The sequence below is a fragment of the Gobius niger genome (genome assembly GCF_951799975.1).
Source record: "Gobius niger genome assembly, chromosome: 3".
NCBI classification, from domain to species: Eukaryota; Metazoa; Chordata; class Actinopteri; order Gobiiformes; family Gobiidae; genus Gobius; species Gobius niger.
The window spans coordinates 31,333,314-31,355,595 of NC_136854.1; the positions used below are offsets into that span (position 1 = coordinate 31,333,314).

The 22,282-nt window shown below is 39.5% G+C and overlaps 3 protein-coding genes across 3 annotated transcripts; 2 read left to right on the forward strand and 1 right to left on the reverse strand.

Annotated features, from left to right (window-relative positions):
* Window positions 1-1,872: 1,872 nt before the first annotated feature.
* lgsn (lengsin, lens protein with glutamine synthetase domain) lies at window positions 1,873-7,842 on the reverse strand (the record flags this gene model as incomplete). The annotated part of the gene is made up of 5 exons (XM_079553693.1): window positions 1,873-3,066; window positions 4,512-4,678; window positions 5,833-6,266; window positions 7,178-7,257; window positions 7,819-7,842. 5 exons carry the CDS (start codon window positions 7,840-7,842, stop codon window positions 1,873-1,875), a joined length of 1,899 nt encoding a protein of 632 aa, XP_079409819.1.
* Window positions 7,843-12,057: 4,215 nt separating this feature from the next.
* On the forward strand, window positions 12,058-16,782 carry LOC306960233 (uncharacterized protein; the record flags this gene model as incomplete). Its single annotated transcript, XM_079552601.1, has 2 exons — window positions 12,058-12,096; window positions 16,687-16,782. The coding sequence occupies 2 exons, from the start codon at window positions 12,058-12,060 to the stop codon at window positions 16,780-16,782; spliced, it is 135 nt and encodes a 44-aa protein (XP_079408727.1).
* A 435-nt stretch (window positions 16,783-17,217) lies between these two features.
* On the forward strand, window positions 17,218-22,178 carry ptp4a1 (protein tyrosine phosphatase 4A1). Its single transcript, XM_079552600.1, has 5 exons — window positions 17,218-17,349; window positions 17,954-18,046; window positions 18,784-18,914; window positions 19,144-19,218; window positions 21,407-22,178. The coding sequence occupies exons 1-5, from the start codon at window positions 17,245-17,247 to the stop codon at window positions 21,522-21,524; spliced, it is 522 nt and encodes a 173-aa protein (XP_079408726.1). The 5' UTR covers window positions 17,218-17,244; the 3' UTR covers window positions 21,525-22,178.
* Window positions 22,179-22,282: the final 104 nt, after the last annotated feature.

The window sequence follows — 22,282 nt, forward strand, 5'->3', positions numbered from 1 at the left end:
GTGTAATCACCCGAGGTCAAAATGAAGAACTATTGTGTTTGAAACCACTCCCTTCCTCACCTTTTAAATATATTTCGGGTGAGTTTGCTTACAGGTAGACAGCTGTGTTGAATTGGTGTGAAAGGTAAAAGTAAAAGTACTGACATAAAGCCATTTTCTATGACATTGTTTGTATAGAATATAACATAAAAAACAAGAAAAAAGACATCTGACCTTGAATTTTGTGTTTCACTGCCACATTCATTCATCATTTTATAGATGTTTAGTATTTTTTGGGTGTTGGTAAATTCTGTTATTTTGTGTAATATGTACATATATTATAATGAAACATTCAGAAGATTATCGTCAATGTTGTCTTTATTTATAATGTCAAACTATCACAACAATAAAAAAGTATGTAAAAACAATGTAGGCTCCGTCCTCTAAAAGTTGGCTGTTCGACTCCTGGCTCCCGCAGGTGCACGTTGTCATGGTGTCCTCGGGCAAAACACTTCATCCACCTTGTCTTACATTGGTGTGTAAATGGGTGACAGGTTCCTCGATGTACAAGCCCTTTGAGTGCCCAATGTAATTTTCTTTTGGCAAAGGAAATGGCGCCACCAGATGTTGACAGTGAGATGTTGACAGTGTGTTTAAGTTAAACAGTCCGTTTAGAGGAGTAGTTATTTATAGAAAAATACATATCCCTTTCACATTCAAACAAAAGTCTAAAAACTAAAAACAGTGGATTTATTTTTTCTTGATCCAAAACCATATATCACTACTACAATGTGACTACTGAATCTTTCAAAAATAAAAATAAAAACTTTTAATATTAAATCAAAAAGAGATCACAATATCTCTATTTTTCAATGCTCCTGGAAGTGTTATACAACATATTGTGGGCTACATAAATAGATACAAAATATTTACAGTTGTGCTCAAAGGTTACAGACCCTGGCAGAATTGTTGAGCATTTTTGTCAATTTTTCAAAGAATATGAAAGATAACACAAGTTTTTTTCACTCAAAGTTAGTGGTTGTGTGAAGCCATTTGTAGTGAAAAAACAGAGTTTGCTCTGTTTAAATCACAATGAAAAGGGAACGTACCAAAAGGACCTTGATCAAAGGTTTACAAACCCCTGTTTTGTGTTTTGCCTCCTTTAGCATCAATAACAGCTTGGAGTCTTTTGTGGTCGTTGTGGAGAAGGTTCTGTATATAATCTAATGGTAAAGCGGCCCATTCCTCTTGATCATAAACATTGTGGTACTTTCTTTTTTCATTATGATTTAAAAAGAGCAAACACAGTTTTTTCACCACAAATGGCTTCAAACAACCACTAACTATGAGTGAAATAAAAATAGTTTTCTTTCATATTCTTTAAAAAACTGCCAGGGTATGTAAACTTTTGAGCACAACGTAATATTATATCTGTCCATCTTTAAAATAAACAAAACGTGATGTTTTAAAGCTATTTGAAAAAGATTGTCTTGGCACTTTCTATATGAGCACTTTTTCTTTAAACCAAATATATGTTATAGAAACACAGCAGGAGCCCCAGATGACAAATTAGCAGAGCACATGGGATAAGGATTTATTGCCCTCTTCCGGCGATAGTGAAAGTTGAATGTTATTTTGAAATACTGAAGCTTAACAGACTACTGCTGTCAGCAACAAGACCCTAACGGATACATTAGACAGACTTTAGGCCCCACCATCACCCAAACAACAATTCATGACTCAAATAGAAATAAAATTCAATATATAATGAACACATTGCGCACTTTGAACTCCAGATAATAATTAAAAAGGCAAATCAAGCAACTATTTTTTCTGCTGCCATCCATTACTGATCAAGGTCCTGGCTTTGTATTGTCCATAAAGATACAGTATCTAGATAAAATACTCCAGACATTTGTTCCTCTCGTCGTCCAGCTCTTGAGTCTCGATCTCAAACTTCTTCATGGCGATAAAATACTGAACGAACGGCTCTCCCAGTGCGCTGCAGACCACGTGGTCCTCGGCCAAAGCCTCCAATGCTTCGTCCATTTTGATGGGGATCGCAAACTCCTTCTGCTGCCCGGGTGCTTTGTTCAACCCGCTCTCCAAATTTAGACTCCTCTTGATCCCGTCCAACCCCGCGGCAACGGTAGCAGCTAGCACAATGTACGGGTTAGCCATCGCCGAACCTAGCTTGTTGTCGATGTGCGTTTCTCTTCCTCCGTGGCTTTTGATATTGAAGGAACTGCTGTTATCATTGCATCCACACGTGGCGTACAGCATGCGTTTCGGATCTTTGGTAGTTTTCGCCATGTGACTTCTGCAGCCAAGGCCGGGCGACATTAGACAACTCAGCGCCGCGGAATGGGTTAGCAAACCGGCTAGCCATTTTCTACCAATTTCGGACAACTCCCCCGGCCTGTCTCCGATGTGGAATAAGCTGCGCCGTCCGTTAGCGTCCCACAAGCTGTGAGAAAGCACCCCAGCGTTGTACAAACCGTCATCAGTGAAGAAGCTAGCGATGTAGCTGTGTTTTCGCGCCATTTCTTTGATACCGGTGCGGAATGTGAACGCACTATCCGCAGCGGAAATCCCAAATTCCGGTCTCAAATTGATCTCCATTTGCCCGGGCCCGCTAGCCGACGCTATACTATCGATATCTGCCCCCATGCAGTACATACTATCCACTAGCTGCTGGAAAAACGGCAAGTCGTGATTGCTAAGTAGCGTAGTAGCCGGGAATAGTAAAGTTTTAGGGCCGATGCGATCAGGGGCACCCAGAACGCAGCATTCGTAGGTGAAGGAGGAGTGTACAGAGAACCCCATGGTTTGGAGCTGTCCCAGGAGCTGCTTGGCGATGAGGCGTGGGGAGGTGCGGAGGGGGCTTGCGGTGACCGTGCAGGGGTCGCAGATGACGCGCGCGGTTTGTTCGGCCCACGGGACCGCCCTGAACGTGGACAGGTCGGGGATGAGCAGGACGTCGCTGCTGAAGTTGGCCGTGGTGCCGTGATCCACCTCGTTGCTCTGCGGGCTCAGGGTCAACTCCAGGTAGCTTCTCGGCATCGGGACGCCGTACACCGCCTTCTCCTGGGGATAGAATATAAAACTGGCTTTACACAGCAGCAAGAAAAAATTATAATGACCAAACAAAATATCTTTAATGCCACCAACGCAAAAACATATATATTTATTAGTAATTGTGTGGCAAGTCTGCATTGATGTTCATTGATTTTTCCCTCAATTTACAATGTTGAAGGATCCATTTCTATTTAGATTTAAAATGTGCATTGTGCATGTAAAAAATGTGATAATTACCACCAAATTTGATCAAACAGAAAACTTTTAAGCAAAATTAGCCAATAAGAAATTGTGTGTGTGTATTTTCAATAAGCTTCTGGTTAAAAATGCCTGTTGGAATCAAATGTAATGCTTTTTGAAGTACGTTTAAGGCTTTAATTGTAACATAATTCATTCAATGACTTTTAAAACCCTGTAAAAATAAAGTGTGATGAATTTACGTCACATTGCGGGATATTCCAAGTTATATGTGTTAGAGCAGTGTTTCCCAACAACGGGGGGACTTGAGCACTTACGGGGTACTTGGAATGACCTCAGGTGGAACAGCATTTATTTTCAATATTATGAGTTAATTTTAATGTTGTTTTTCTGTAAAACGTTTGAATTTGAGAGTATTTTAACTTTATTTTGAACACAACACTACTTAATACTGAATAATCATAGTTTGTCAATCACTTTGGAAAAATAAGGTTGAGAACCACTGTGTTAGAGAATAAAATGAAATCGCTATTCATTGTATTGGGTCTTGCACGGTTGAACCATCTCTGTAGTTTAGCCTTTGTCTCTCAGGCACCTGCACTGCATGCTTTGACTTGCTTATCAGTGTGACGCACAACAGAAGATACACACTGGGAATAAACTTTTCCTGCAAAAGACATTCAGACTCCTATTTTCATCTATCCCCTCAAACACCATTGATTTGGAGCCAATGAGCCATGAACAATAATACCAATGGCCGGTGTGTGTTTGTTTATTGTTGCAAGAAAGCAACATGGAAGCAAGAAGAAAATGTCGATTCGCTCCGGATTTCAGGAGGCAAAGGGAGGAGTTTATTTGCTTTCATTGTGGGACTCGGAGACATGAACTCAAGACACTGCGATAGTCTGACCGTTCAAGACTGACTGTGATTCCACATGAAGAGGGATAAATCACCTCTGTTGCGCGTCATACTGATATGCAAGTCAAAACAACAGGACTTGAGAGCAGGTGCGGAGAGCCAAAGTTATGGTTATACAGAGATGGTACAAACAGCATGACACAATACGATGAATAGTGATTTAATTGTATTCTCTAATAATGTGGTTTGTCACAAGAGGAACTAAACTGTCATAAAACAATGATACAAAAACAAACCAGCAACGTGTTCCTAGATCAGCTTGAAGTAAGAATAAAACCTTCTGTAAATGCTTCTAAATGCTGAGTCACGTGCCACGGGTAATTTTCCATTCACTCACATGAAAGAAGCGCACGGGCACCGTCTTGGACCGGGACACTCCATGGAGGTCCGTGGCCTCGAAGCGAACGAAGCTGATGTTTTCTCGTGCTATCTGCTGCTTAATCTGCTCCATGGACGATGTGAAGTGCTGGTCTCCAACTGTTTCTGGACTGAAGTATCTTTGATCTGTGGGGAGGGAACTCAAAATAAATCTGCACACACGCAAACGTCAGTGCAGGAATTACTGTCAATGTGGATTTTCTCTTAAAAACCATAGTGAAGTCGTGTGAAGAGCATAGACTGTAGAATAGCAATGGACTAAGCAAGGGTCGCTAACTGAAGCTCAGTTATGCTAGCAATTTGGCTTTGTTTTTGGCGCCAGTTCCTATTTTAAAAGTCTCTCAAACTCATAAAAGCTGCTGTGATTTCAACAGTGGCATGAAACAGAGACCTATATTTGTCACTAGAAATGTTATAAAATATAGTTTAACAATTTTGATTGATTTAGTATTTTTCAATAAAAGTCAGCGCAAGGCCGACCATTTTGATTTCTCTGCCATAGGAAGTTCTTATGTCATGTGACTCCAATAGAAAATAATAGAGCACATTATTGTGGATGACATGGATACGATATATTTTCAAATTGTTGCCATGTCACATTTTTCTGTGAGACTGGGTTGGGGATTAAAACAGACCTAAATCAGACTAAATTATGTCAAAAATCATGTCTGCACAAAATAAACATCTAAATTAAATGCATCATATTGGCATGAATGAAATGACTGATAATTAAAATTAATACAATTGCAGATGAAGAAGCCCAAGTACCACCAAAATACTGTGTACTAAAGTCAGCCACAAGAGGTCAGTAACGGACCAAACAAATGGACTCTACCATGGACTATTTACTCCTGACTAAAGAAGCCTCTCAGTGGTTCTAGTTAGTGAATGTTTAGGACACAATTTGGACTATACTCTACCCTCTTTTCTAGCAAGTCCCACAGTATTAACCCTGTTAGTGAACAAGGATTATGCCAAAACATTTGAAAAGAAAGGTTTTGTGAAAAAAAGTAATGAACAATTTTATACTTGTGACATTTTACTAGCCGTAAATATGTATATAGTCCAAATTGTGTCTAAATCCAAATAGCACAAGGACTAATACCACAAATGGACCACAAACACAACTAGGACTAGGACTAAAATGCAATGTAGGACTAAAAATGAAAGATTGAAAAGCACAACGACTTCACTTGGGCAGATATAGCAATAGCCTACAATAAATTTGAGATAAACAGTTTCTTCCTTATTTTTCATAAGCATGAATAAATCTGGCAGACCTTTGTGAAGCTGATGCTCTCTGTTCTCTCTATGGGACGTCCCGTAGTACTGTGCCTGCTCCTGTCCTCCTCTGTGTGAGTGTAGCTCGGGCCTGAACGCGCTGGATGGATCTACACTGGGCTGGGGTTCTATAGGGCCACTCTCTCTGCCCCAAGGCCCCCTTCTGGAAGCTTCCTGCTGGGGTTTGAAGGTGCTGAACTCCCCCCTGTGGTCCGTATTGTCCTCGTCGTTTTGTCCTCCTCCCCTGCCGCTACTGCTGTGGAGGTAAGTGTACGCGCCTCTCGATTTAGCCTCATCCCTGTCCCGTAAAGTGCTGTCCCGGAGGATGGACTTCAGCTCCTCCATGGTCTGTTTAGGGAGGTCTCTGCTTTGGCTCTCTCTGGTCAACTCTACACCGGTCGCTTCAACAGCCCTGGTTTCATCATTCACCGCTCTGTGTAGAAAATTATAGAACATATGTGGAGCCTTTTCTCAATGTCCAACAGAAAAGAAAGGAAAAAAACAAACAAACAAAACAATAGAGTAGCGATAAAAGTTACAAACTTTCCATTACAGCACAGCAGAGGCGGTCAGTAACAAAGTAAATTTACTATAGTTTTTCTTTTTCTTTTTTGCTGACAACTTTTAGTTTCAACTCCACTGCATTTAGAAGAGCCTCCAAAGTAAAATACATTCTACATGTCCAGATGTTTTGTTCATTTTAAAAGCCTAATAATGTGCACACTCCCTGAACAGTGGAGCTTTTCACATGTACTGTCAAATGCCATTGCCTCATTTATTTAAACAAATGTGCACTTTCTTGTTTTAATACTTCAGTGTTTTAGCAAGTACTTCAGTTTACTTTCACTTTTTCACCCAAGTAATGAAATCAAGTACCACCAGTGCAGTAAAGTAATACACCACTGCAAAAGGATGGAATTACATTACGTCAACATTTCTCTCATTGGTTTGCTGTGCGCTTATTAGAAATCCAATGTCAATGGAGCAGTACCAGCAAATGATGGGAAGTCCGGCTCGTTAGAGTTCATCTGGATTTTCTCCTATATGGCTCTTATGGCTCCCAAACATTTCTGTGTGTAATATTTCTAGGAGCATTTTATTCAAGGATTGTATCTGCTGAATAAGTTGTGTTGGTAAAATCTTTTCCCCCTCATTTCTGTCTCAAACATAATCAACAATAACCCATTTTTTTCACTCTTATTATTATACTTTTTTTTTTGCTTCATTTTCTTCCTTCCTTTGCAAATTGCCTCTTCCACTCTACCTGCTGTCTTCAGAGCCTTAGATTTCACATAATAGTTCGTAGTCTCTTCTCACAAGCAAATGAGCGGTGTGGCCACATACCTCCCGGTGATACGCACTCCCTTCTTTTGGTGCAAACTCACTCCTCCTCCATCAACCTCGTCTGTACATCTCTCCTTTTCCTGCAGAGAGATGTACAGCAAAGGGCACAATGCTTAAACTACAGAGTACGGATGACGGCTTAAGAACTTTTGTCTTCCACGGAAAACACCTGTACAACCGAGAGCTTACAGAAAATAACAATTACAGAGGGAAACCTGTTGCATTAATCATTTGGTGGCTGCTGTTTGCCCCGGATTAAATGATCTATGTTGCTTTGATTAATTGCATTTTTGATTTTTTTTCTCATGTTCAGCAGGTGTGCAGCATTTCCCAACTACATATGAAAGGGGAAAAGCAAGAGCTCGAATTGAAGAAGGCTGTTTCTATGGGATAAATTTACTGTCTTTCAATGTTTCAAAGATATATTAACTTTCCTTACAAATAAAGGCTTTATAGAAAAAGTAAATAGAGACAGTAAGAGATGTTTTTCCTTCTTTCATACAGGATCTTCCCTATATCATCACCACAGAACAATTATTTATGCCATTAATCTACAGCAAAAGTTTCAAATTGATATCTCTAAATTTACAGTTTAACCTGCAGAGTTTTTACAACTTAATGAATGCGCCTGAAGCAAATACCTTGGAATCCTCCTCGCCATTCATGTTTACGCTTCGTCTCTATAGTTTAATCTGAAAATCCAAGACAGGCCTCCACTCCCACACTAATCTTTACAGACATCGGTACCACAGTGATGCGATGAGAAAAGTCCTAAAGTCAAAAAGGTATCCAGCCTGCACCTGCAGAGTCCGGCGGCTGGTCCTCTGCGCGTGAGTGAGAGAGACACAACAACAACATGAGAGCTTTTGTCCGACACAGAGTGCAGGCTCAGCAGCTTCTAGAACAAGTGCAGCCACCAGCGATGCAGCAGGAGTGAAAACTATGGCCCCATTATGGATAATAGTTTGATCACACTTCATTAAAACTTCACACTGCATTATTCACGCTTAACAACACTGATAAACAATTGGTTAATAATTCATAAAGCATTAACAAAGCTTTTCTCATTCATGAACCATTTATAAGCACAGACAGTGATGAAGGTGAGACACAAAGGCAACGAAGTTTCAGATTTTGGGCCAGTTTGCTTTTCTTCACAATAAGTTGTGTAACATTTGATCATCGTTTCTCTTTATTTATTCATTTTCATTTATTTATTTATCAGGACAATGTATACTTACATTGTGCTCGTGAGCCAAGATGCTTGTACCAGACTGTAGCTTTTCCATCTGTCGTCCTAAGGGACAAAATAGATTCATGGATTTATTTCACAAATTGTAAATTTAAGACCCATTTTCTCAAAATGTGGTTTTCTCTAACTGTGGCGGCAACATCCGAACTTAAAACATCTCCTACGGACACGACATTTTGCAGACTTGTACTGTACAAGATTACATTTTTCAATATCTATTTCAAGGTTTATTTCAGAAGCTTTTGTGTATTTTCCAACTATCTTACTTTAAGTGCAGATGAAATGCCTGTGTGCACTTAAAACTATTTATGTTATCCAGCCATTGAAAAAGAGTAGCCTACTTTAAAATAACAAAATAAGAAATGTGGACCTTTAACTGTTTATTATATGTTTGACAGGTAATGTTATGTATGTATTTCTAAGGGTGAATAAGTGTTGTGTGATTTTGTATAGGATGATGGACCACAGGGTTAAACTGTCATTCATTTGGTTCAGACTGATGGGGAAGAGTCGCTGACAGGTTGAAGATCTGTCCAAGTCCAAACACAAGTCTCAAAGCACGTTTATAAAATACTCAATGAGCATAGTTGAGATCTCGTTGTGAAACATGTAGCTTCACTCTCAACCACTGGATGGCGTTCTGAACAAAGTGGCATTTGAACTGAATTGATTAGTGGTTCTCAGCAGGTGGCTCGGGACCCAGAAGTGGGGTCAACAAACCATTTTCCCTGGGTCACAAACTTTTTCCAGGTTACATTTCTCAATATTTATTTCCTATAGGATAAACATAGCCTATACAGAATCCTCTGAATCTGTAGAAAATGTGTTTGGTTCATGATTTATAGGTTAATTTTAAAGTTCATTAAACATTGATATGTGGGGAAAATACAGTAGTTCACTTGATATATAAAAAAATGCAATTATTATTTGGGTCACGGTTTGTCATCCTCGGATTATGGCGGGTCCTGACAGCATCCGAGAACCACTGGATTAAAGTAAAGTGGTGTTAGATTGATTAGTGGGAAGAACAGGTCTATAATGTGAGTTGATCAAACCTAAACCAGATCTGCTGTTGGTTTGATGAACCTGTTCAGCCTGTAGAGTAAAATGAAACCATGGCTGGTCTTGAATCTGCATTAGTTTTCATCCAATTCATCAGAGCCAGCGGTTTGGGGATTATGTCTGGGGCGAGCAGCACGTGTCCTGCGCGTCCACTGAAGGTGATGCAGGAGACCAGCTGACCACGGGATGTGTCCGGGCAGAGCTCCTCTTCAGGGTGGGGCTTCGGCACAGAGTAAAGTCAGAGCAGCCCACAATCAGACCAGAGAAAAACTGCACCTAGGATTTGATTTCAAAATAAGGGTGATGTGAATAGATTCAGGTCAATGGTCCACACTGACAGCGAGATGGACAAAGGCTCTTTTAATCACTGTATAAGACGCGTTTTAAAGATTTATAAGAGCAGAACCTGTAATCCTGTAGTGACATGTAAAAAAAAATGGGGGTTAACAAATCTGTATCACAAATTATATACAAGCGCATTATACACCTGTAATGCGCTTTAGAAACCTGTGTGGACAAGTTTCTCAAAGCGCTACTGTCATAATTCATTCACTCCATAATTGGTAACAGTAAGCTACAGTTGTAGCCACAGCTGCCCTTCGTGGCCTCTCCGAAGCCTATTATTCATGCACTCTCACACTACATTCATGGAGGTAAGGTGGGCGAAGTGTCTTGCCCAAGGACACAATGAATGTCAGCACTGAGCCGGGATTCAAACCACCAACCTCTTGGTTATTGGACGACACGGTTTACTGAGCCACAGTTGCCCCAACCAAATGTGTGGCTCTCCAGTTACACCTACCTACCTACCTACCTACCTACCTACCTACCTATCTATCTATCTATCTATCTATCTATCTATCTATCTATCTATCTATCTATCTATCTATCTATCTATCTAATCTATCTATCTAGCATCTATCTATCTAGCATCTATCTATCTATCTATCTATCTATCTATCTATCTATCTATCTATCTATCTATCTATCTAATCTATCTAGCATCTATCTATCTAGCATCTATCTATCTATCTATCTATCTATCTATCTATCTGTCTATCTATCTATCTATCTATCTATCATACTCTACTTTTTTGTTGTATATTTTGACGATTTTTTTTTGTTGCTTTTTCATCACTTTTGTTGTCACTTTTTTGTCACCTTTTTTGTTGCATTTTCATTGTGGTTTACATCTTGCTTTTGGCGCTATTTTGACTCTCTCCGAATTGGACACAACGTGCTCGGTTAAGGTGGTGGCTAAGAGGTTAAGACCAGTGGTATATCTTTTAAAATGCATCACGTACTGCAGGGGTAGGCCCTCGGGAATAATCCTGTCTGGCTCTCCTCAAGATCATTTTGAAATAGGCCTATATAATTATACTTAAAGTGATAGTCTGGAAGTCTTAATGTTTTACAAATTTTATAAAATGTGTAAAATCGACCACCTGGTTTTCTTTTGATGTAAAGTAAGCACAAATATACAAAAAATATTCTTTCTTCCCAGATTTCTTCAGCTAATCAGAGTCTAGTATCCTCCCGCGTTGACCAATGAGACAAGCTTTTCCTGTGAACCAGCCTGTCAAGTCCAATCAGGACGGAGGGGGAGGAGCTTGATCATTTACTTTTGAAAATTCTTGTCTGCTCTCCTCATTTTGCAAACTAAGAAGGGCTTTCTGGTCCAAGAGGGGAGGAGTTTACTTTCACATTTCACCCAATCTCTCCTCACTTTACTTTTAATAAACATCTAAGAGATCAATTAAATTGCTACTTAAAAAACACTGAAACTTTGTAATCTCATGTGTTTCTCCCCTGCATATGTGATGTATGAATGTGTGTGTCCTACGTGCCAATAAAATAAATAATAATTCAAAAGAATAATAAAAAAGAAAAACACTGAAATTTCTTTAAATATCCTTGAAATGTCTTCTTTTCTTATTTCTTTATATAAAAACGTCCTCAAAAAAAAAAAAAAGAAGAAAAAAAAATCCTTGAAGGAAGACCCCCCCAGACCTCTCTTTATCATTCAAAGAGTAAATAAAAATAGATTAAAATACAAAACAAATCAATATTCTACATGTGAATATGATCCATAAACAAGGGCGTGGGAACCCAGGGTGCTGAGGGTGCTGCAGCAACCCCTGGCGGATGGTTTGCACATTACAGGCCATAATAATGAATAGGAAATAAGCACAAAAGCATTGTTTGGGGTCAATGTTGTCGATCAGCTACCCTAACCAAAAATGTTCCCACATAAAATAGCCTATCTCATCCAAAACGCAATGATGTGTCTAAGTGTCTATGAAACTGTGCTCCATTTTGAGCTAGCTGTCATTAAATATAGGATTAAATTAAATTATTTTTATTTTTATTTTATTTCATTGACATTCACAATTTTATTTTGAAATCCTCACCTTCATTGCACGACTGTTTCCTGGGCACTTGACTCTTTTTTTCTCCCTTCGTCGAAAAAAGCCAAGGCTGAGGGACTTCTGCTCCGCTCGGACGCACAGACCGGTTGTATGGTGGAGATCACCGATATTCTTACCGTTTTCTGGGGACCGGCTGTATGATCAAGCTACATTCTTCAATGAGTAAGCATATCCCAGTAAGTACAACTGTTCACCGCCTTTTCTGCTCGTTTTCTAAGCTTAGCAGTTGCAAAAAAAAAAAAAATCTTAACGGTCGATTAGCGGCTGCTTCAGGGGAGAGAGGTGGTGAGGAGACGCTGGCCTGCAAGTTTCTGAGTCGTAAAAAAAAAAAACTATTTCAAGCAAACCCCGCACGTGACATCGACATAAATGTTTGTCTTTGCGCCCCGCTTTGGGTAAAATACGAACGTGTCACATTTTGTTCGTAAAATTGCCGTGTAAAGTCTTTTCTCCGTAGCACAGGACTACACCTTGGGGCCTCTAGCGCTGCACGATGGCGGCCAGCTCGCACACAAAGCCCACCACTTAACAGCCCCGTAACGCCTTGCTTAACCCATTTACTGACCTGAAATGACAGCCACCGCGTTTTAAAGCCCCTTTGTTGCGTTTATGAGACAATTTCGGCACGTTTGGCTCCTCGTTTGGCGTGGTGTGCTATTTTCTACCGTATGCTGCTTTCAGCCGGAAAAGACCGGTTTGGCACGAGCGTTTAGCCTTATCCATTTTATCCATATTTTAATAATACTCATCAAATCATGGCATTAAAGGATTTGCATGTGCTTTAGAAAATTGGTGCTGAAGTTTTTGGCTCCGAACAAAGGGTTTTCAAGTGAGCCTTTTTTTTTTCTTTTCTTGCGCTCATAAATGTCAAATTCTGTGCGTAAAATCCCACGCCTGGAAGATGTTTGCGTTGTTTACTGTCATGCGAGCGTGACCGCGTCTCGACGCAGGTAAAAACAAATGGACAGGCTTGTCAAACGGGCACTTATCTCATCAAACACCAATTAGAGCGCTTTGGACAAGGGGTAATTGCGTGGTTAGGCGTAGCAGTTCTCGTTAAAGTTAAGACTTCTAGGAAAAGATCAGTTCCTGGTACCAAAGAGCGACAGACAAACACGGCAGCACAAAATGGCAGTGGTTCGTGAGTCAGAGCTTTAGGTGGAGAGGAGCCCTCTCTTTGGGCCTCTCCGCTCAGATAATATGACCTACATGTTACAAGTGACACATCCGCACTATCTGCCCCGAGAAACGCGATGTACAGTAACTTATAAAGCAGGAAGGGAACGGGGAAGAATGGACAAAGCGAGTGAAGATCCAGCTGCCAGGCTTGAAAACTCTTCCACGAGATGAGGCTTGTTGTTCAACCACAGGAAAGATGGAAAGGATGTGTTTTATTTGCTTTTAATGTCTTCAGTTTGCGGCGTATTGGCTGCAACAAGGACAACATGCCAATGGGGAGAAATGTCATGGAAGGCACTGGCATCCATTTGCTGTGATGCAAAACTGCAGTTGATTTAGCCCCGAGCCTGGATAAGAATTCATCAAAATTGAATCGTAATCTCGGTATTTCTGACAGGTCTTTCTACCACCAAGTCTGTGGCGTTAACAGCGTCTGGTTTGAAGTTTGGATGAAAACAATGGAATATTCTTTGTGTAAATCAGGGGTGCCCCAACATTGTCTTTTAATGGGTCACATATTAAGGCAGCACAATATATAACAAAAAATATGGTATCGCGATATATCACGAGAAGCCACAATATATCACATCACTAAAGTCTTCATCTGAGTGAGATTGATTTTATTGTAAACTCTCCCAAAAACTTTGTTCAATTTTAGTCTTGTTTCGGTCCTGATGTTGTGTTTCTTAACTCTTGTTTTGACACAATTTGCTGAAAAACGAGGTACTCACCATTTGTGTTTCATTAGAATTGAACATATCGCTTTGAAATGGTTTAGTGAAATATCGCAATATCGTTTTCGCGATATCGCGCAGCCGTATCGCTAGGCCTGTCATAATAGCAAATTTGCAGTTCGATATATTGAGGCAGGAAAGTATCGCGGTAAACGATGTTATTGACTCTAACGATACTAGATAATATTACAGGCATAAAAATGACAGTAACCCTTTGTTCTAAAATGTCATCATAATGTCCTAAAATACCACGCTGCAAAAAGCATGAAATTTAATGTAACTCAATTTGCTTCAGTTAAAAATCAAAGTTTTACAAAGAAAAGAATGGGGGGGATAAATATAAATAAATATTGAGTCAAAAAAATATATCGTTTATCTATCTAAGTCGATATTATCGTGACAGCCCTACATGTCGCATATCACAAGTTACTTATCATTCAGCTCTACCAGGTGTTCACCATATCCTCTCCTTTATTTAGGGTGAGAATCATACCGCCAGCTTTGTCTCACACTACAATGCTAGTTGAGGTTATAATTGTACAAGATGATTGAGCTTGTATTAAGTACAATATCTGGAGATCTGTGCCAACTCAGCAAAACGCGTACCTTATCTGCCCCTGGTGTAAATGGTGCCGGAGTGGTAATCATTCACTTTTGATTTGAGCTTAGTTTTATTAGCAGGGTTTCCGCGGGGCATTAAAAAGCATTAAAGGTCATTACGTGAATTATGCCAAAATGAAGGCCTTAAATGTCATTAAAAGCATTAAATCAGATTCAAACTGGCATTACATCTACATCTCTCTTAGACAAAGACGAAACCACAACAACATTTTTTTCTACTGCATGCATTTGTCAGAAACGAGGGTTTAAAACAAATTTAGCTGCAGTTCTACTGACTGAAATGTTAAACTATATCTTTTGCTTAAGTTTTCCGTTGTCAATTTGGTTTTGTATATCAAGACTTCCCCTCATTCTCCTGTTTGATTGCCTGTTCACACATCTTATGAAATGAATTATGCCAATGTAGTATTTCGGCCTTAAATTGGCACTAAAAAGCATTTGGCTTTCAGTCACCTGTAGAAACCCTGATTAGATTTGAAAGTTCTATCTGATTTATATTCATGAATCATACACGTGAAAGCTATAATTGCTCGTTTTTTTTATTTTATGGAAAAAGGAAATCAAATTGAGATTGGTCAAGGGGATGAAAATATATTGCTTTATTTTTTTGCTGTATCGCCAAGCCCTCTCTAAAACCTAATCCTTAATGCTGTATGAGACGGTTTGTATTGATATTTAACAACTGAACTGATTGGCTGATTTTGGCTGCGATAACGCAGGTCAAAATCTTACTGAATCAACAGGTAGCACTCTGTCAATTCGTCTTTATTCCAAACCATCCGGGCGATCATTAATAAAGCTTTAAGATTGACAGCGTTTCACGGTAACCTATTATCTTCTCACGCAAGTGTTGGCATCGCAGGTATGAAGGGAACAAAACACATGATTACAGTATCAGGCATGTGGAGTTCAGCTGTTGTTTTGCTGAACTTATTCTATGGGAACATTGCTATACAAGCAGAAAACACCATAACTACGTTGGCAAATAGTTCGGCCAGCCTTAAGTCGGTACACATGTTGAATATTTGAATATGTATTATAATGTTTCAACAAAGGGGGATATTTTTATCTCTAAATTAAGGCTGCATAGTATGTCACATATCGTATTGGGTGATGCAAAATCCATATCACAAGAAGCTACGAAATCGCTGACATTTTTCTGCAAACTCAGCCTAAAACAAATACAACAAAAAAGCATGGAACTTACAATCGTGCAAATTATGATTTTCCTAATTTTGTTCCATTTTAGCCTCGTTTAAGTCCTGATTTGGTCATTTTGAAAGTCTAGTTTCGTCACAACTGGCTGTAAACAAAGTACTTATGATTTGTTTTTAAATTGACAGGAACAAACAGCATTGAAATGGATTAGGAAATATCGGTAATATCGTCATAGTAATATGGCGCACCCTTATCACATTGCAATTGTGTTTTCAGTGGCATTAAGCAGTTCTCGATAAATACCGGTTTTCGCAATATTTTCCTGCCTCAATATGAGGGGTGGACGATATGGCTAAAAGATTTATCACCATTTCTTTTCCTCGTACTGATCGATCTCGATTAGATTTAAAGGCCCTATACTTGACATTTTTTAATTGCAGGGGAAGCCATGAAATGAAAATGTTAGTTGTGATCCAAGCTCATTAGTGACTTTCCTAATCTGTAGCATTCAAATTATTTTACAGGGACAAGTTGATAGGCACATTTGTTTGCGTTAACAGTAAACTTAAGGAGAACAAGATAAATCTCATTCCATTTCTAGAAGTAAAATCCGGTATCACTCCTTTTAATTTTTTCATGATAAAAACAAATACATGTAGCCGATTCATGAACCTAAACAGATCTTTTATACAAACCTCAGCTCAAACAAAACAAATGCTTTTCTTCAGTGTCATTTAACACACAAGTCCATTCCATTTTCTCGTCCAAACTGCAAAACTTGGTGCCGTTACTGCCAAAGAAATGGTTGTAAAACTGCAGATTGTAAAACTGCAGATTGTAAAGCAATGACGATTGTTGAGATTGATTGATAGAGATTGAGTAAGGCTGGGCAAATTAAATCGAAATCACAACGTATCAAACTTAAAATTTTGTTGGCCCACAGTGTTATAAAATATTTAGCAATACAGCGTGATTACTGTGATGGACTTTAAACAATTTAGTGAAGTGCGACCTCATTTTGCCGTGGCCTTCCCACTAACCACAATGCGGCTGTTGTCTCTTGTGCCTCTGCAGCAGTTCTGTGGTGTTCTGGGTCACACATTTATGGAGTTTCTGAAGGACAGTGGAGACTACTGCCAGGCACAGCACGTCGTCGATGCAGACGAGTGAACGGCCAAAGTCGCCCTCCAGCCGCCACACTTGAGCCACAGGAGGACCCCCAGACACTCAGGCAGGACCGGCACGCCCTCCCTGAACCAGCGCCTCCTCTGTCTGGATGGGGTAACTCCACCTGCTGCACACTGCCCTCCGCCTGGCCCCAATAAGGTGGAACCAGCCTTGTTTTTTTCTTTCTTTTCTTTCATTTTATTCCAAAAAGAGGGTTTTTGTTTCCGTTACTGATTGTCCGCCCTTTTTGGCTGCCAACTCTTACCAAGATTGCCCCATCGCCGCCTTTTTTTATTCTTGCCAACTGTTTGAAGAAGCCTGGAGGAATTTGACCCATCGAACATTTTTGTTGACATTCCCTCCAAGTTCAACTAAGTGTTTACATCTGTGTCTTTTTTATTTTATTTTGCTCTGTACAAGACATTTGGCTTGCGTTACATTATCTGTTATTTTTACGTTGTCAAAATGGCTCGGATGAACAGACCCGCCCCAGTGGAAATCACCTACAAAAACATGAGATTCCTGATCACCCACAATCCCACCAACGCCACGCTGAACAAGTTCATTGAGGTGAGGACAGTTTCTTGGCTTTAGGGCTGCACAATAAACTGCCAAGTTATTAGGAATTGCAATATTCAGTGACGCAAAAAGCTCCAGCATACAGATCTTTGGTGAACAGAACCTAAAACAATCCAAATGTACTGTTTTGGTCAAGATTTAGCCTTGTTTTGGTCGTAAATGAAGGTTTTGAAATCTAATTCGGACACAATTTGATGAAAATGCAAGTGTTACAGCAGTGTTGTTGCAATAGTCAAGATAGTTGTCCAAATTTTCCCCATATTGTGCAGGCCTACTTGGCTTTATGCATTGTTTATTATATTTCAGAATATCCAAAAGTAAAATCCAGTTGTTTTAAACCAGATCTTTTAAATGTAAAGGTAAAAAAAAAGAAATCACTTGTATTTATTAGTAAACTATTTTCCTGCCCAACCTAAATAAAGCTTGCTTCTCATTTCACATTATCCACAAAAAAAGACCTCAAAATGGTCTTCATAGGAAATCGTCACTTCATCGACTGAAACCCTTAAAGACAATATTATATATGATTTGAAAGCTCTCAGTCGTCCAGGAGTGCTCCATGCTAATGCTCTGTATTGAAATGTTAATGTTTCAGGAGCTGAAGAAGTACGGAGTCACCACCGTCGTGAGAGTTTGCGAGGCCACGTATGATGCCACTCTGGTGGTGAAGGAAGGCATCCAGGTTCTGGTGAGTCACTCGAGCATCAGCCTCTGACCAGAAGGAGACGTCAAATTGCTGTCAAAGAGATTTATACCCAGATACTAATTGATACTTTACTTAATATCTAGAACGGTGGCTAATTTGCAAAGAGATTCTGTGATGTCTTTACTATATTAGACCTTTCATGGAAAAGTTTACAGTTTTCTCTTCATCAAAGTAGTGGGACAGTTTGGTAAAATCAGATACTACTAGACATTCTGTTGAAATGCATTGTAATGTTTAAGCTCTGCAATTATGATTATGCTAAAGGATATGGACATGGTAAAGGTGACTGGAGTTCATTGTACAGCTATATCGATGTGCATTAATACTTAATATTTTCACCGTGTTATCGGAAGTCTTCTCCTTATATCAAATAATCAGGTGGAAATTTTATTATTGTGACGGCACAGCCGAGACACCATCTCATACTCAAATCTTATTTACATGGACTTCTCTAAATTGTCTAAGAAGTTTGTTTGGTGAAGACAAGGAAAGAAAAACGGGAGACACAAATCAAGTTCCACATGTTTTCTTCCAGAGACAGTCTAGACTTTGGTGAGAAAATCCTTAAATGTCAAGCGCAGTGTCTCCCCCTGTTGTCTTCCCCTTCACTAATATTGCTCTTCCCCTGCTGTGAGCTCAGCCTTTCGCTCCTTTGTTTTGGTTTCCAAGAGACCGGCTCTGACAACACTTCCACTGTGCTTTGCTCTGCTCCGCTCCAGGATTGGCCGTTCGACGATGGAGCTCCCCCGTCCAACCAGATCGTCGACGATTGGCTGAATCTGCTGAAGCTGAAGTTTAGGGAGGAGCCCGGCTGCTGCATCGCTGTCCACTGTGTGGCAGGTCTGGGCAGGTGAGGAGGGCATCTGTACAGAACATATTTACAGTTGTGCTTTGATATAATACATTTGCTATAATGGACAAAACTTTAAAAAAACAAAACATGATTTAAATAGCTACATATTTTTCATAATTTTGAACAGTATTTGGATTCCTGTGCAGGAATATAATACGTAGATGCCTTTGAATATGTAATCTGTTATACAACTGAGTTTTGTAACCATAATGTTTGGCTTTTTCAGAGCTCCTGTTCTGGTGGCACTTGCTTTGATCGAATGTGGGATGAAATATGAAGATGCTGTCCAGTTCATTCGGCAGTAAGTCATTAAAAATGATTATGACACACAAATCTTCACTGTTTGTTTATGAGATAAACCAGGACTTTGATCAAGGACTTTGATCTTTTAAATCTAGAGAAGTAGAAGTAGTAGTATGAACTAAACTACCCACAACACTGTTTTCATTTCATTTTGATCAAAGCTGTTGGTCATGTGTACACAGTTCCCATGATTGTATTTAAAAGGTGAGGCTTGTGATATGTTTTTCCTTTTAAAACAAGTACAAACTCTATTCAGTGAACCGAATGGAACTGGTGTTTTGAAATCACAAGGACCTCTTTGTGGGTTCAGGGTTTTCTTTTTCAAATAATGGGGAACATTGCGTCAAGAACGGTATCTGGGGAAAAAATTGAAATAATATGACGCACATGAAAGCTGTTTGATTTTCTCTGTGGCCTTAGAAACTAAACCAGAATGATTTACTGTTTAATATTTACCAAGTTACTTCAGCTGTCGTCTTATGAATAACCTCGTACTCCAAATGCAGATACTTTTATTTATTGTTTTTGAATGCTTTTTGGAGTTCCCCGTGTAAAGAAGTAAATGGCCTCAGAATCATCGGTATCTAAAGAATCTGGAGTGGAGACATGAGTCACCGCTGATTCACAGGAGGCTTGGTGGAGAGTGACAGGGTTGTGTGCTTACTCATGCATCACATCACCACAAAACCGGGACTTGATGTTACCGGCCTGATTACACTGTGGTTAATGTTTGACACAGATGTGACTGTGTTTAGTAATACTTTTCATACAGGAAGCGTAGACGTAAACATTTAGTAGTTCAGATGAAGCCAATTCAAGTTAGTTATCCTTTTAACACAAAACGAGCTAAACAAGGATGAAAGTGCAATAAAAGAACATTAAAAAAGCCACAAAGGAAAGCCACCAAAGAAAAACAAAACAAAGCCACAAAAGAAAAACAAAAAAGCCACTAAAGAAAAACAAAAAAGCCACAAAGAAAAACAAAAAAAGCCACAAAAGAAAAACTAAAAAGCCAAAAAAGAAAAACTAACTAAACTAAAACTGAATATAAGTGCTCATGCTTCACAGCTAGACGGTCCCGGTTCGATTCCCACCACGGACGGGGCCTTTCTGTGTGGAGTTTGCATGTTCTCCCCGTATCTGCGTAGGTTTCCTCCGGGTACTCCGGTTTCCCCTACCACTAAAAACATGTACAATAGGCCAGGATGAATGAGAGAGTGTGTTTGAGAGTGCGCATGGGGGACGACGGATGGAAATTAGCCAAAGGCGTGTGACTTGTTCATTAGCATGCGCTGTCCAAACCAAATAAAACTAAACTAAAAACAAAAAAAGTGATGGAAAAAGTAAAAATGTGACGATAACACGGCAACAACGCAAGGCAAAAGATCCTTTCAAATGAGATGTTACTCGGGCCTATAGCTCTCCAGTTGAAAAACCTTTAGATTTGGGTAAGGTCGGCTGAACTGGAGTAAATTTGCTTGGTTCAGGTGGGGGTTAAGAGGTTAATGCCAAGCTCCGGTGCCTTTTGGTTTCATGCTGTTATTCTCTGGTCGTGATTTCAGTCATGAAGATGGTTTGTTGTCTTGTACTGATTTGCTCTTCTCTTTTGGGCTTCACTTTGAATTTAGCCCTGACTCTGTACCATGCATTGGTTCTGCGTTAATTATCTAGACCAGTGGTTCACAACTGGTTTGGTGTGAGAACCCACTGTCATCCATGCATGGCAATAATAATGGTAATTTGTTACACTTTTCAAAGTAAAATGCAGTGTTGTCTTACAAATTAGGGTGTAATATGCATTTAATAAGCTGGAAATCATCATTAAAATGTCTGTACTTTTGTCTGTAAATTTTCCCAAAGACAGACTTGAAACACTGAAAATTGTTACTCGGCCCACTTTTGCGTCCAAACCCATCAGTTGAGAATCAGTCATCTAGACCCCAAAATCAATGATAATGTTCATGAATGTTATAGAAGACATATTTTAATGCAAAACCAGTTTCTTTTTATAGATTATTTAACCTTTGTCTGCAGTGATTTTCTTCTAGGTTACCATGCCAGCTTAATTCAGCATCATCCGGGGAGCACAGTGACATGGTCATTATCTGTAAACTAGGGAACTAACAGGGAATATAATAAATGTAATAAAAAGGAAGTGAACTAACTCTCATTCCCTTCTCTTTCAGGAAGCGTCGAGGAGCCTTCAACAGTAAGCAGCTGCTTTATCTGGAGAAGTATCGTCCGAAGATGCGCCTTCGCTTCAAAGACTCCAACGGCCATCGCAATAACTGCTGCATCCAGTAAATGGTTCTCAAAAATGCGTTAAAAACTACAGCCAAAATTCGAGCCACGCCAACCAACTTTACCATTGTAACCATGAAAGACCTGGCTAGCGCTTCACTGGCAGGCTTGTATCTTTATTACATTGTGTTGAAGAAGTACTTTTATTTTGAAATTCCGTGCTCAACTTTATCGATGATTCCTTCCTCCTCCAGGTTATGAAAAGTGTCAAAATAGAGAGAATAGTCCTTAAGTGTGCCCATTGTAATAGATGAGAAATAAAAAGGCAGCATGAATCGATGTAAGATGTTGGATTATATCTATATATAATTTAATTGGCCAGTCTGTTACCTATTTGTGCTTCAGAGGAATGGGTTGTGTTCAGTTCTAGAGTGACGGCGCTGAGAAGATGGAGGACAGGAACCAATATTTATGTAATAATGTTCAGATTTTATTTTTTTATGTTGCAAATTGTCCAATAAATCCCCAAATGTTGAACACGGTTGCTGTTCGCGACTGGACCTAGTAACCTCATGTGGCTTTACAGTCCCTCATCAGGTCTATGTGATTGACTCTAGTATGGAATTGGTGATCTGTGATGCTATTTGAACAACTACGGGACCACATTAAAAATTGTTGAACGTGGTCACAATCTTAGGGCTGCACAATGTGAGAAAAAAACTGTCTTGAAATAATGCTATTGCGATATTTATTTAATGAATAATTTCAACACAGTATCTTTTTACATTTAAAACATTTGTATAGTAGTCATCATGTTAAGT

Coding starts and splice junctions, on each gene's coding strand:
- ptp4a1 (XM_079552600.1), top strand. CDS start 17,245: ATGGCTCGGATGAACAGACCCGCCCCAGTGGAAATCACCTACAAAAAC. Junction 17,350..17,953: donor CGCTGAACAAGTTCATTGAG/GTGAGGACAGTT, acceptor TTAATGTTTCAG/GAGCTGAAGAAGTACGGAGT. Junction 18,047..18,783: donor AGGAAGGCATCCAGGTTCTG/GTGAGTCACTCG, acceptor GCTCCGCTCCAG/GATTGGCCGTTCGACGATGG.